The 15,047-nt window shown below is 36.1% G+C and overlaps 1 protein-coding gene across 7 annotated transcripts in view; it reads left to right on the forward strand.

Annotated features, from left to right (window-relative positions):
• Positions 1-14,293, forward strand: part of LOC110463503 (TOG array regulator of axonemal microtubules protein 1-like) — a 57,333-nt gene extending 43,040 nt beyond the window's left edge. For 6 of the 7 annotated variants that reach the window (XM_021518135.1, XM_021518136.1, XM_021518137.1 and 3 more), the window contains 17 exons: positions 491-687; positions 894-1,189; positions 2,286-2,402; positions 4,133-4,323; positions 4,667-4,865; positions 5,501-5,576; positions 5,923-6,069; positions 6,490-6,595; positions 6,885-6,971; positions 8,072-8,220; positions 8,519-8,677; positions 8,987-9,113; positions 9,508-9,608; positions 10,034-10,214; positions 10,604-10,820; positions 11,860-11,946; positions 12,139-14,293. In XM_021518135.1, coding sequence (XP_021373810.1) covers positions 491-687; positions 894-1,189; positions 2,286-2,402; positions 4,133-4,323; positions 4,667-4,865; positions 5,501-5,576; positions 5,923-6,069; positions 6,490-6,595; positions 6,885-6,971; positions 8,072-8,220; positions 8,519-8,677; positions 8,987-9,113; positions 9,508-9,608; positions 10,034-10,214; positions 10,604-10,820; positions 11,860-11,946; positions 12,139-12,395 — 2,694 coding nt within the window. In that variant the 3' untranslated portion in view covers positions 12,396-14,293. The remainder of the gene's footprint in view (positions 1-490; positions 688-893; positions 1,190-2,285; positions 2,403-4,132; positions 4,324-4,666; positions 4,866-5,500; positions 5,577-5,922; positions 6,070-6,489; positions 6,596-6,884; positions 6,972-8,071; positions 8,221-8,518; positions 8,678-8,986; positions 9,114-9,507; positions 9,609-10,033; positions 10,215-10,603; positions 10,821-11,859; positions 11,947-12,138) is intronic. The other variant, XM_021518139.1, reaches the window with a different exon arrangement.
• The last annotated feature ends 754 nt before the right edge of the window (positions 14,294-15,047 follow it).

Raw genomic sequence — 15,047 nt, forward strand, 5'->3', positions numbered from 1 at the left:
GTTTAATATAGTTTATATAGGGAAATAACACTTTTCGGTATATATTTTATCCATTTTCAGCAGAAAATTGCTCAAACTTAGTCAGAATCATCTTGGGTAAATGAGAGTTTTACTTTGTAAAATTAGGATTCCTGCCCCATCCCCAGGGGCTAGAGCGGGGCCCCAAAGGGAACATTTACCAATATTTTCAAATTCTTATCCATTGATGACATGACAAGTATTGTATTTCACTTAGTTTACATGCTGATTTCCACATCACATCTAAACAATAAAATAAAGCTACCAGTATCTATGATATAACTCAGGTGACCGCTAAGGCCCTTGGGCCTCTTGTTTGGGGTATTTTTCACATTTGCATCATATTATGGAACTGATTTCAGGAACCTGTACATGGATGAGTGCAGGGCTCTGTTTGGAGGCTGTATCTGACATGAAGGACTTAACTATAAACAAGTTGATAGCAACTCAAATTGATTGGTTTGTTTTACAGATGATGAAGTCCTTACAAGGAATCCGAAGTAGTGCCCATAAAAAGAAGGAAAAAGTTGTGTTAGAGAAAACTTCCAGCCAGCAGAGCCTGACTTCAAGGTCTCCTTCACCAGACTTTCACGAGAGTGGTATATGGAGCACATCGTCACGAGATAACGACTCTGATGCTAGCTCTCTGTCAAATCGCAGCAAGAAGAGGTATGTTTTACATCCTTCACTGTCATTGTTTACCAAAACCTCTTTTCCTGGAGTGACATTTGTTTCAGTTTCATTAATTGTGTCTGACAGAAATGATATTTGTAAAATAGGGTTGACATCAGCAAACTTTTATTCTACCTAAAAAAAAACCCAACTGTTTTTGTTAATTTGCTTTTTTAAAAATCTTAATAAATCATTTTCTTCAGCAAAAAGGTGGAAGCACCATTTGAATCAAGGCCAAAGTTAGCGAGGTCGGAAGTCGACTTGAAGAAAAGTAGCAGTAGTCGTGATGTTTATGGATCTGATGTCACTGACTCGAGTAGTAGTAGCGGTACCCTACACATAGACTACAACCCTGTGAGCGGCGTGACCTTCAGGGAAAACCGTAACTCGGATGTCCAGGTGGTAGGACGGGGCTACAGTGACGACACTATCCCGACTGCCGACTCCAAGGCCAGTGCTGCTGCGGCTGCCAATAAAGCACGGCGGCGCACTCAGAAAGGTAAGGATCCTTACAGTAGAGTTAGTCCTGGGGTAATCGGATGGGAAATATTCCACTTAGACTATCCTACTTCATTAACTTTCAAAAAGTCCTCTTTCAGTATTGAAGCATGTAAATGAAGAGGTGTGCTCAAATTAAGTAAAGACCGAGGGAAGCAAAGACCTTTTGTATTGTTATATTTGTTTTACTTTGTGATTTTGAAAAACTTGTAATATAATGGAATTTTCTATAAAATTAATCTCATGTTTCAAACTGTTGTCTTTTGAAGCATTTGTTTTGGGAATAGCATTCATAACTTTTGATACATTAAAAAATCAAGGTCAAAATGCTTTCCTCAAGTTTTGTTATCCTCTTAACAACATTCCTTTGCATCACTGTAACCAACTCCTTGTCCGACAACTTCTACCATCTGCATGCATGTTCCTCACTTATAAAGGGTACTGGGATAGAAGGTGTATGTGCTACCTTAACACAAATTGTTCTGAAATCCAAAAGTAAACCAGGAAGCAACACTTTCACCCCCATTAGTTGTTGAAATGTCAAGTTGATGTTTGACATACGTGGTTGTGATATGGAGTGGGGTTTCACTGCATGGACGTTTTGGGACTCCTACTTGCATGTAATAATTCATGTGTTAAACATTAATTTTGCCTTGGCAGGAATTCATTCCATTGGATTATATATAAGTACACCCATAGATATTGATCTTGGAAATGGCAAACTCTTGATCTCTCGATGGATTATATCAATTTCGAAGTGTTGGTTAATGTATAGAATTTATGGCATTAGCATAATGTTTGTATCTAACCAACATGGCCATACTTCAGTTCTGCTATTGATTCCATACAGTATGTTTGCTGTTTATAATTTAGCCCTAGAAAGATTAATGTAAGCGTTTGTGATTGACGTGATAAAAGTAATGTAAATGTAAATTGTAAGTTGTGCCTTGTATATAATGACTATATCTATTGGATTTCATCTCTTCTGAACTGAAAACAAAATTCATTGGAATGACTTCCTAATAAGGAAAGCCTGGTCACATGTCACAGACCTTCACCTCACGTATCCCAGCATTCCATGATGTCATTTTTTTCAGGACCGTTATTGTCCCCTCTGGGCGTGGCTTCGTCCAACAGTCTCGGCTCAGTGGAGCTGGATGACGACCAAGCCCCTGCCAAGGATGGAAACATTGGTGTCAGAGTGGTGGGCAGGGGTATGTGTCTATAGTATTTACACTGCTAGAGTAGAGGAAGGGACTGTCCTAAGTGTTTACACGATAATAAGGAGGGGGTGGGGGGTGTCCATCTGAAGTGTTCAGTAGGGGAGGGTTGTCCATAGTGTTTTATGCTGGATTAGGAGAGGGGGGTGTCCATAGTGTTGTATGCTAGAATAGTAGAGGGCTGTGTCCATACTGTTTTCATTGGAGTAGGAGAGGTTGGTATCAATAGTATTTTATGTTGGATTCTGGGAGGGGTGTGTGCATAGTGTTTTACGTTGGAGTAGAAGAGGGGTGTGTCCATAGTGTTTTATGGTTGAGTTGGAGATGGGTGTGTCCATAGTGTTTTACGTTGGAGTAGGAGAGGGGTGTGTCCATAGTGTTTTACGTTGGAGTAGGAGAGGGGTGTGACCATAGTGTTTTACGTTAGAGTAGGAGAGGGGTGTGTCCATAGTGTTTTATGCTCGAGTAGGAGAGGGGTGTGTTCATATTGTTTTACGTTAGAGTAGGAGAGGGGTGTGTCCATAGTGTTTTACGTTAGAGTAGGGGAGGGGTGTGTCCATAGTGTTTTACGCTCGAGTAGGAGAGGGGTGTGTCCATAGAGTTTTACGCTCGAGTAGGAGAGGGGTGTGTCCATAGTGTTTTACGCTCGAGTAGGAGAGGGGTGTGTCCATAGTGTTTTACAATGGAATAGGAGAGGGGTGTGTCCATAGTGTTATACAATGGAATAGGAGAGGGGGGTGTCCATAGTGTTTTATGTTGGAGTAGGAGAGGGGTGTGTTAATAGTGTTTTATGCGCAAGTAGGGGAAGGGAGTGTCCGTAGTGTTTTACAATGGAATAGGAGAGGGGTATGTCCATAGTGTTATACAATGGAATAGGAGAGGGGTGTGTCCATAGTGTTATACAATGGAATAGGAGAGGGGTGTGTCCATAGTGTTTTATGTTGGAGTAGGAGAGGGGTGTGTTAATAGTGTTTTATGCGCAAGTAGGGGAAGGGAGTGTCCGTAGTGTTTACACTAAAGTAGGGTGATATGTCTTGAAAGCTTTTCATATATTTGGCATTCCATTTAAGAGGGTAGAGTTTTGATTGTTGGCTTAATCCCACACTCTCTTTAAATTTTTGTCAGTAGTTGTAAGAATCAGTTGGTTTTCTATAATGCGTTTTCAGCATTTACGGAAAGGACATGTAGGCCGAAGATTCTCCTCTATAACAAGGACTTGTTAACCTCATTCCTGTCTCTTATAATACTCTGATATTTTAACAAATTTATCACCTGCACAATAATTCCTACAATATCTCTCGTTGTTCTAATCCTGTGAATATAGCTGGGTTACTTGGCAGATCTCTCCTGATCCATTGTCCTTTCATTCAATTGGAAGGAGCTGCTACATGTAGATATGCATATTTCCTTCTGAAAAGAAATGATAGATATACAATGGCAGAGCCGAATTACAGCTTAATTAGTTGGTTTGTATTATCACAGCATTTTCACAATAATTAAGCTAAAGACACATGATTGCATTATAAGTCACTCGACACTGATTGAGAATTGATATTGGCATGTTTTCACTGTTAGATAGATATTTAGATCATCACAGAATGATTAAATTGCACATTTGAAAAATATTTAACTATAAATTGCTTGGAGTGCTGTGAGATTGAAGTATTGAAATCATTGAAAAATTAATAGAAATTGATTAAAAGTAAGTATTTTTGTATGTACAGGAATGTTTGACTCCAGCAATGGGACTGACCATGCCATGATGGTGGGTAACTCCCAGTCTCAGGACCGGTACGACAAGAAGTCCATGAAATCTGACCGCCGTGACATGCCCAATGCTGTGGTTGGTGTAAGCATGAACAGACAGGGCTCAAGTGACGACCCTTATCTGGAGGACCCCAACAACCTCACTGAGGTCAGCTGAATCTTTTAGTTGTTATCTGAATTCAATAAAAGCTGTTTAATACAATTTAAATAAGAGACATAGGAGTGATCATTCTAGAACTTATGATCAGAAGTAAATTGTAGAGATCTTTATGTAGTAACAGAATGTGTGATCTCTTATAACACATTTTAGATATAATAGGAACATAAATATTATTTAAGCTGGTATTGTAGTGTTTGGGACGATTGTTTTGACTCGTGAATTGCCCCAATCATCTATTATCATATTGGTTGTCAATCACTCGCATGGCTTGTTTGATTCAAAATCATGATAATGCATATCAGATCACAACTTTTCCTAACAAACCTTTCAGGATCCCAACAAAGCCATGAGCAAAGCCATGAAAGACAGAATAATTCAGGCTCAAAAACAGAAGGAAGAGGAATTAGAGAGGGAACGAAGAGATAGAGAAAAGAAGAAACAAGAGCATGATGAGAAGATAAGGAAAGAGCGAGAGAGACAACAAGAGAAGCTTCGGCGTTTGAATACCAGCGAAAGTTTAGGTATAGAGTGTAAGTGTTAACACTCACTGAGCACGTGTGTGTTCTCCACAGTCACTGATCACTGAGCACGTGTGTGTTCTCCACAGTCACTGATCACTGTCTAATCATCAAGTTTACTGATAAGAATACCCAGTCTGTTTACAAAAGGTCATAAGATTCCCAGCCAAACAGAATGTCTTTTTTGTCTGATGCTCAGCATCAAGAACGCAGAACCAAATGGGTCTGCAGGGCATCAGACTAAGGTAACCAATCAGAATGTCTTATCATGTGCCAGGGATTCAATCTCGTTAAGACAAAGCACAATAAAAACAGCAGTTCTGAAAGATTGACCATGATGAGAAATGTATGTCACGAAAATCCGATTTTTTCTTGAGTAATTTTGAAATAGGTGGCTCTATTCATCGAAGAGGAAATGGTGACTAATTTATCAAAAAACACTGAGTTTTTTTTTTTAAATTTGGTGTTTGCTGAGAAAATCCTGTAATATTCTATGAAAAATTGTGTGTGCATACCTTCTACCGTTTTGGAAACTTAATATCCATATGTTCACTGTGCATATATTTGCTATATACCCGAAATATGACAGGACAGGAAGATCCAATATATGAATCATACTCACTATTATATTCACTTTCTTTTTTCAGCATTATCAATATCTGGTTCAAATACACCAAAAACGAAAACATCGCCCGCTTTCTCGCCGCGAAAAAGAACAAAACCGTAAGAATTTATGTCCTTTTTTTTTTGAATAATTATAATGTCAAATTATTAATATATCAACCTTTAATAGAAAAATCATGATATGGTATTTTTGAAACATCTTTTTTTACTGAGTTTAACGTATTTGCAACAACGTTATCTAAGGTGTACGGTGATGCAAAATTTGCAGAAAATCTACAATTGTTTTATCAGATCAAATATTTTCTTTTAATGAATTTTAAATCCTGAAAGTTTTGTCAGGATTCTTTCCAGTTGAGTGCAATGTGACATTTGTCCAATGTTCTACAATTTCAATTTCATTGTCAGTTGTCCAGTGTTATATGAGTTAGTTGCTGGGTTTTTTCAGACAAGTCAACGGAACGTCTAGTCACCCTGTATCAGCGTCCTCATCCCGCTCTGGTTTGGAGTCGGAAAATCCGGATGACTGGAAACCCTATAGAGATCCTGACCTTGCGCTAAGGGATGCTAACAAGAACCTTGCTCAAGAGGACTGGTAGGATGCTCCTCATCATTGTGTTTTACTTTTTGTACTTTGTAAATCCCAGTTGCCACTGTGAACTGTGCTTTTATCTATAAATCTTCGAGGTTTCATGTCAGACAAGTAACTCAACATGATTGTAAAGTGTCAATTAAAAAGCAAACTTATACTTAAATACACTGTGATTTAAGATAATGACTCTATGACCAAAGATCCAGTTAGCAATACTCGGAAAAACTATTTTTCTTTAAAATGTTGAATTCTTTGATAGAAGGGAAGCAACTCCATAAAAACTACCTGTTCAATTGTTTTTGGTGTTTTTTTTTACAAAAAAATTACATTGCTATCAATAGTGGCTGCTTCTCCATTGTTGTTCTGATTCCTGTGATTTATGTAAAGTAGCTTGTGATAACATTGTCAGTCCTGCCTTTACAGGGAAATCAAGTGCAGCGGTATCAACATGATGCGGAGACTGGTGAAGTACCACCCTGAAGTGGTCAACCAACAGCTACACAGCGTCATCATCGCAATGTTAAATGAAGTGAGTGATTTCATTCATGTTGATAAAAGATAATTTATACAGGGATGATACAGTAGAAAATTTCAACGAAAGAAATGTTAATAGGATGAAATAGCAGGAAAACAAAGATTTTATCATCTTCATAGAAGGAAATTTGTCAAACTCAAATTTTGCGAGAATTTGTTTGTCAGTCGCAAGTTAAAACTTATGTGCTTTTCTACAATTGATCTCAATGCAATCAAGAGTCTTGAATATCAGACTGAGAGCATAAAAGAAACATGTTATTATAAGATAACCCTCTTTACTCCAGGTGAAAAACTTGCGCTCACAAGTATCACGATCAGCCATTGTATGTATAGCAGACATGTACGCCTACCTGAAGAAGGGAATGGATTCTGTAAGTATCTTCCAATCATTTTCACTCTGTGTTATTGCATGATTTTAAAAGAGAGAAAAATGTCCAACAGATATAATTCTAAATCACTCTTAACTCTTTCCGTACCGCAACTCCGGTCCGGATTCCGTACCGGATGTACTTATTAGACTCGCCCCCGCGCATATAACAAAATGGCAGATTTTTAATGTACTTTTTAGACTAAGTGTAACTGCCGCAAGAATAAAACGGGTAACCGTGAACAAATTTTGTTATTGTTTCATGTTCTGGTTCATAGACAAACACTTCTTCATTTTCGCAGCATAATGACAAACTGGCAGCTGATTATGACTGAGAAATTGACATTTGTCTGGCAATAAACGATACAATTCCTTGTATTTAACACAGCGTTGTAATGCAGGTTTCCAATGGGGATTGATTATGGTTATGAATGTGGAGTCGTTCTAAATACAAGTAGATTTTATCAAGACTTATATTAGAATATTCAAATTTACTTCCGTAAGTCTCAACAAATATCTGATGATGAATTTACGAGTGTTCATATCGAATTAAGTTGCCGCCATCATGTTTACATTTGAGGCACCAAACGAAAACATCTTGCGGCAAATGCGAAAACTTTAAGTCACATAATAAAAAGTGTACTCTGCACAAATAAAATTATTTCTTCCAAACTGATGGGTTCTGATTTTAGCGACAATTAATTGTTTTTTCGCGACAGTCTCGTGCGATAACCAACTAAACATCAAGCAGGTTACATCCAAGTCTGTTGTCGTGTGTACACGACAACGGGGATAAGACGGCCCTTTATTTTGTCGTCTGTACACGGCAACGGGGACCAGGATGACATATTGTTGTCGTGTGTACACGACAACAGACTTGGATGTAAGATTTCTCGCTTTAAATTTCTGTTTAATTATTCATGATTCATTTAGTTAATGTAGAGTTATAGATACCTCTAATATGAGATTATAAAAATTATATTTGAATATGTTGAGGCATTTCATTATGATCCTATTGCACTAGTGATTTTCAGTGTAGTTGAAAATAGTCAAATTTCACTTTCCAAACAAAATTTTAAGGCATCTCATGGGTTTTTTCAACAGGAAGTTGATATTACTGCCAAAGTTCTTCTCGCCAAAAATGGAGAGAGTAACGGATTCATTCGAGAAGACGTGGAGAAGGCATTAGCAGTGATGTTAGATTGTATTACCCCTCAGAGGTCATTGTTGGCACTGATAGCAGGAGGCGCCACGTAAGTTTTGTGGGATATATTGTATGAATCAAGATCATCTTTGTGGATAGGAATTAGCAGTTCGATGGTTTAAAGCTATTTCTGTTGTACGTAGTATCTTTTACATTGTAAGTCTCGGCTCTTATCAGAGTACAGGTCCAAGTAAATACCATTTAAGAATTGTGTAATATTCAGTACTGAAAATATATTTTCAAGATTTTGACACTTCCGTTTGTGTTGGCTGATATTTTAAATGACCAATTCATTGCTGTATTCTGCTTTATAGTGAAGCATTAAATGATACATGTATTCTGAACAGGCACAAGAACCCTCAAGTTCGAAAGACAACATCCTACTTCGTGGTGGATCTTGTGGATAAGATGGGTCCAGGACGTATTCTGAGTGGAGTGAAAGATATCACAGATAGAGTATTACCTACTGCCGCGAGTTTTTGTTTAGATGGATCGCCAGAAACCAGGTATGTCACTGGCAAACAGGCGTGTACATTGGAATTTAAGTTTCTGTATATAATTATCAAAAAAAATAATATGGAAATATGAAATTTCTTTCATTTGAGGTCAAATGCTCATCTTCTTGTTCACAAACAGGCAGTTACTTGCGATTTTCAAAATCCCATAGTTTTAAAGAATAAGAAAACCTCACTCTGTATCTTCTTATATACGAGGTGAAATTTACACATTTTGGGCCGAAAAGAGTGATCACAGAATATTTTTTTCTGTTCATGCTCAGTCTTTCTGAAACATTTTTATTGCTGGTCTATTTGCAGATACAACGGCAGGAAAATCTTTTCTATCCTAATGGTGCACCAAGACTTTGACAAAATGCTTACAAAGCATTTACCACCTCAGACTCTGCGCAACGTTGTTGAAATAGTGGATACCTTGAGAACAAAGGTAGCATATTTTCATCCTGTAAATTGCTGAAAAGAATCCTCTGTATTAAATTATTTATCTGTAGCTCCTAGTTGTCGAAAAAATGTCCATGCTTTCGTCATTATTTTCAAACAGCAGAAAGCATTGGTTTTTAAGTTCAGGAAAACTAATTACTGTCAATGAAATCCATTTGCATTTGCAAGTTCAGTTAGGTAAAGTTGGGTAAATTTTGAAGACATTTTTTAAGAAGCATTTTCACTCTAATGGTAACACAACTTGTATGTTCCAACTTCTAAAAGAGAGTTGTCGATTATTTTCCTGTAACTAAAAAATAATTCTGCAAAAGAAAAGTAAATATGTCAGAGTTTCTCTATTGCTATTGAGTTCATTCATACTCCTGTTTCAATGTTTCTAGGGTTTGGGAGATCTTCCTGGTGAGTCGTCGTCAGCTCGAGGGGGAAGGACACATCCTAGTAGTCGCAACAGTTCCATGATCCGGGGAGGGTCTGCCAACAGGTAGTACATATGTCCGTCAGTAGCAACCATAGCGTCATTGAAGTGTTCAACATGTTCTGTAACTAATCAACAATTTCCTTACTTAATTTTCACTTTTAATTATTGTCCTATTCAATGTCAAAAGACTTCAGGTTTATTGTTTTTCCATTGTAATAGAATTTATAGTAATTCTATGGAATCTGTATTTTAAGGAACTGGTTTATTAGTCAGTGTTATAGATATATTTCTATATGTGGATTAATAAAGGAATGTGAAAACCGAAACTAACTCTAAATTGACACTATTTTTCTGCAAACTTTTAAATTTATATTAGACATCAGTGGTCAGTGTGATTGACATAAATTCATTGTTAATTGAAAACAAGAAAGATGTAATGCCAGCATGCTGATAATTTGTGGTCAGTGAACATATTCCCCTGGTTGTAGTGAGAATCAGCATGCTTCCCCGAAGAAATTGGTGAGGACAGATGAGGCAACCCAAGAGGAGGTGAAACAGATGACAGCCTTAATATCAGCTAACGATTGGCGTGACCGCTACAAGGGCATCACACGACTCCTTGAGATGTGTGACACACATGCCGAGGTCATATCTGCTAATATGGTAAAGGTAAGTTTGAATTACGGTTCATTAACCAGTTTTCTTCCAGATGAAAATCTTCTTCAGATACTAAAAACGTTGTTTTTTTGTTTCACTGATTGAAATTTATTCATGCATTGTTCTAATTTTAGTTTGCTTTATACTGGAGTGTCTTAACAGTGATATGAAATACAATATGGGAGTTATTGTTGGTAAAGTCTCATAAAGGTAACGAGACGTTCTGTAGATCAAAGTTGGTCAAGGGAGATAATCAAGTATTTACTACAAAAAAAAAATATAGAAAGTGCAATTTATTATAAAAACATTAAATTACTCATTAATTACCACACTGGCATTTAAAATGTGACTTAAAATAATCCTGTAAAATTTGTTAGTTTATTATTTCCAATTTTTTTCAGATCTTCGACAAGTTTTTACCTCGTCTTCAAGATCCCAACAGCAAAGTTAACCTATATGCGCTTCAAGTGTTTCTACAGATCATCCCCTATTTATCAGACTCTTTGGCAGTGGTGTTGAACATTGCTGTGGGCAATGTGGCACCAAATCTCTCCTCGCGCAACAAGGAAATTTATGCAACGGCAATGGATGTTATAGATGCTCTCGTTGATAACATAGGTAATTTTCAACATACTTTTAAATTTTCGTGGCATTGATGATTGCATATTCAACTACTCAATAAATTTGTGACAGAAGAAATTCATGCTGATGCATACATACTACATTTGTGTGCATGTTCAGGATAGAATTGGTATGGCCCTGTCTCGATGATTAATGAAGTAATTAAACACTAAATATAAAAAATTTAAGATAATATATTTGTACCTTTTCCTTTCCTCTATTTTAAAATTTCTGATTCATAGGTATACAACGTTAAATAAAGATTATTATTATATTATTATATGTATAAACACTTTTACTATTACATGTAAAAAGGAAAGCAGGGTTGTTGTTTTAATATTAGTTTAAACACTCATTCAATCCAGGAAACATTTGTATACATAAAAACATATGTGTGGTCCAGTCACCATGATTATGAATTCATCCAGGAATACAAATTAATGGATTATATAATATTGATGGGGTTTCCAAGACTCAAAGTGTAGTTTGTTAGTGCCATATTAATGGATTATATAATATTGATGGGGTTTCCAAGACTCCAAGTGTAGTTTGTTAGCGCCAAATTAATGGATTATATAGTATTGATGGGGTTTCCAAGACTCAAAGTGTAGTTTGTTAGCGCCAAGTTTGGCAAGGGGACATCAGTGTCTTGGAGGCATGTGCTGTCAGACTACATGCAGCTATTAGTCGGTTAAGTTTTTTTTATAAATGACATTCAGTAGGTAGAGTAAATGTTCTTCATTCAATCCTATACACTCTGGCAGTATATTAGGCTACTAGAGATGGCGTTTAACCAAGAACACACAATTTGACCGTACAGAACAGAGTCCACTCATCAAAATAATCTGATTACATAAGTTGAGCTATATGTTATCTATTCCTTTAACTTATTTTATTTTGAGGAATCTTCTTAACCCTTTCACCACTGTAGACCAAAATGGACTCATCCAGATCAGTCCATGGGTGAGTCTACTAAAGTTACATAGGGGTGAAAGGGTTAGTATGATTCTAGTTCTTACCGAATCTTTCTTTGCAGATGGTGGACTTTTGATTCAGCCTCTTGCCAATCAAGCACAATCTGCCAATGCCAGGAGCAAGCCAGACTTGGTGGAAAAAGTTGCTGGTAAGTGGTGGTTCCTTTCTTGTGAGGTGGTTCCCTACAATTTGGAAGTATCTCTTCCAAATGTCATTAGAAAAAACATAAATTTCAGTTTATTAAACATTAAATTAAGATTAATATAGGTATAAAAATATACATCTAACATTTATAGATTTCAATGTAGATAATTACATTAATCCTAATTGTCTTTTCCAGAACTTGTGATCAAGGTTTATCAACGCAAACACAAGCAGGTCATACTGCATGTGCTGCCGCTGGTGTGGCACTTACTTGGTGCTACACACAGCAGTGGGGCCATTCAGGGTGGCAGCTCTAGCATCCGGTCTGCAACTTGTTCCCTTGTCAATGCCTTGTACTCACACATGGGCAACAGTCTTTTAGAAAAGGCCACGTCTGATCCCAATGTCACCCCTCGCCATCTTCAGCTCCTTCAGGACTTGATAGAGAGATGATTTTACCACAAACCGTCCCAAAGACTTCTTTAACTCGACGAAAGACATTTAATGTGATTGGTCAACATATTTCTCAATCTTGACGAAAGACGTTTGATTAGTGTGATTAGAAAACAAATATTTCCATACAACCCACAAGGAGAATTTAATTTGTCAGATGTATCGAGCGTGACAACTAAAATGTTGTTGGATAAGTTGGATTTGAAAAGGATACAATTTCGAGCTGATATATAGGCTGGAGAATTGAGTCCAGATTAGACGATTTGGTCACATCAAAACCATCCAGTTGTGTTTATTCTCTGATATCTGTGATAAACTGTGATATAATATATTCTCTAATTTCCATTTTATATTGTTTTTGTTTTACTTCAATATAGAGACATGAAATAGTCATTTCTATGTGTTTTATCAAGAATGAAGAATGTATGGTTTGCTACTTGTGAAGTGTGTTGATATCAATAGATAGGTTAGAAGTGTATGTATATAGGGGTGCGAATGTTTTTGCCTTTAGAAATGCATTAGATGTGGAAGCATTGTAGCTTTTGAGATATAAACCACATTTATCGAAATTTTCTGCATGTGTCCTGCACTGGGGGATAGCCTGCTGGACGTTAAATGTAGTATTTTTTGTGAAAATATAAACAGATAGTCTACTCCAACAAATAGCCAGCAGGTAATAGGTTAAAACTCTTAAAGTAAAGGGGCAGGTTTGTATGTGTACCTGTGGCGAGGGCACAACAGAAAAAACCCAGCCAAACAGTATTGGAAAAAGGGATGAGGTACAAATGACCCCTGAAGAGGATTGTTGGTGGTGTATTATATTGTATTTGATTTTAATTTTGATTTGTATAAATCTTGCTCTGGTGTGCAAAGTAGAGAAAAAAAACAGCAGCACAAAAAACATATTTATATATTGGGGGAAAAAATACCCAATAATCTGCTTCACGAGATGGCCTGCAAAATTCTTTTACCGATGTAAAACATTGTATGGCCTGCAGGATATATGCAGGAAATTATGGTATTTGAAAAAAACCTTCCCAGGGATGTATCTAGTTGCAAAACATCAATATTTCTTGACAATTGAGAGAGGTACCAAGTTAAAATGATTGAGCAGACTCTTTTAACATCTTCAGTTTGGAGTGTAGCATTTATAATAATCTATCTGAGTGCTTTGGCAGTATTAAACCTAAAACAAGTATTTGGTTGTACATGGCAGTTCCTTAACAATATATACTTTAAATCCTATTATGGGAAGAAAATTTGAGTAAGAGATGGGGTGTTTGGTATAGCGTGTATAATGTGTGAATGGTTATTTTACATTTTTTTTCTTTAAGTGCTGATCAGAAAAGTTGTGATGGTCTAAATGAGAAAGTTTATGTCACTAATTTGGCAAACACTTGAGAGATATTTAAAAACTGTTGTGGGAATATTGTTATTGATAAAGATAATGAACTATGTAAGATATGCCTAAATTGTAAACCCAAATGTTACATAAGGCCTATACGGTACAGTAGAACCAAGTTGTTCTGGACACTTTGATCTTTCTTCATGAATGGACATTTTCGATATTTTATTGATCACATTCTGGCCTAACAAAGTTCTACTGTATCGTATTAATAAATCTATTACTATTGACGACATTCCATTTCAAATACCAGGTACATAAAAGATTTACTTTGTTAGTGAGATAAATAGATATATTTTAGATAGATGTTGAAGACATGTATTGGTGAAATTGTGTAACTCACAATTTGGCTGTATATCTTGTCAATGTGATTCATCAAAGATTTATGTGTGATGGAAATAGTGCTATAATTGACCTGCATTTGTAGCCAGAGAATATCAATTTTATTAATATGAGGATTTTTTTTTTTTTTTTTTTTTTTTTACTAGTGTTGATGATCTGTTTAATTTTTTTTAACTAGTGTTGATCATCTGTTTACATTTTTTTGACTAATTTTAAGGATCTGTTTTCAAATTTCAACTGGTTTCATGAGACCTACTTTGTTTTCTTTGTTATGTGAAATTCTTGATTTGTCAAATGTATTGCAGATGGAGTTTTCAAGTCAACTATAGGATATTTGAAATCTGTTAAACAGGAATGATAACGATACATACTAGCAAGAATATATTTTAGGAAAAGAAGGTTTTAGGGATAAAACTTGAAAGTGTTTTGATGATCGTGTACGCAGAAAGGGATTGAATGTTATAATGGCTTGTTAATATCATGTGCAATGTTTTGTCAGTGTCAAAGTAGGTTTTTTTTGAAATTCAAAGTTCAGAGGCAACATGGAATGACTGTTATGGTACAGTCCTACAGAAAAATATTACGTTTGATAGGCAAATGCCTTCTTTTTAATCATGAGGCACAGAAAAGAATTGTTCTTTTTCAATTTTAAGTTAACATTTAATTGCCACACCATCATTGAATGTTTGAAATTGCAAATTGACTGATGTCATCCATTCTCATGTTCATTTGTATATTATACCGCTGTATTAACTGAAATGTTATAGCTATATATTTTGTGTTGATGCTCAGGCAATTTATATGCTTCCCACACCATTTGATTTGAACCACGTTGATTTAATATTCATCTGAATTATAGAAGTGCATTTGTTGGAACAAATTTTATTTTTTTCTATTTCTAAAAT

Source organism: Mizuhopecten yessoensis, unplaced genomic scaffold, assembly GCF_002113885.1.
Source record: "Mizuhopecten yessoensis strain PY_sf001 unplaced genomic scaffold, ASM211388v2 scaffold10913, whole genome shotgun sequence".
NCBI lineage: Eukaryota > Metazoa > Mollusca > Bivalvia > Pectinida > Pectinidae > Mizuhopecten > Mizuhopecten yessoensis.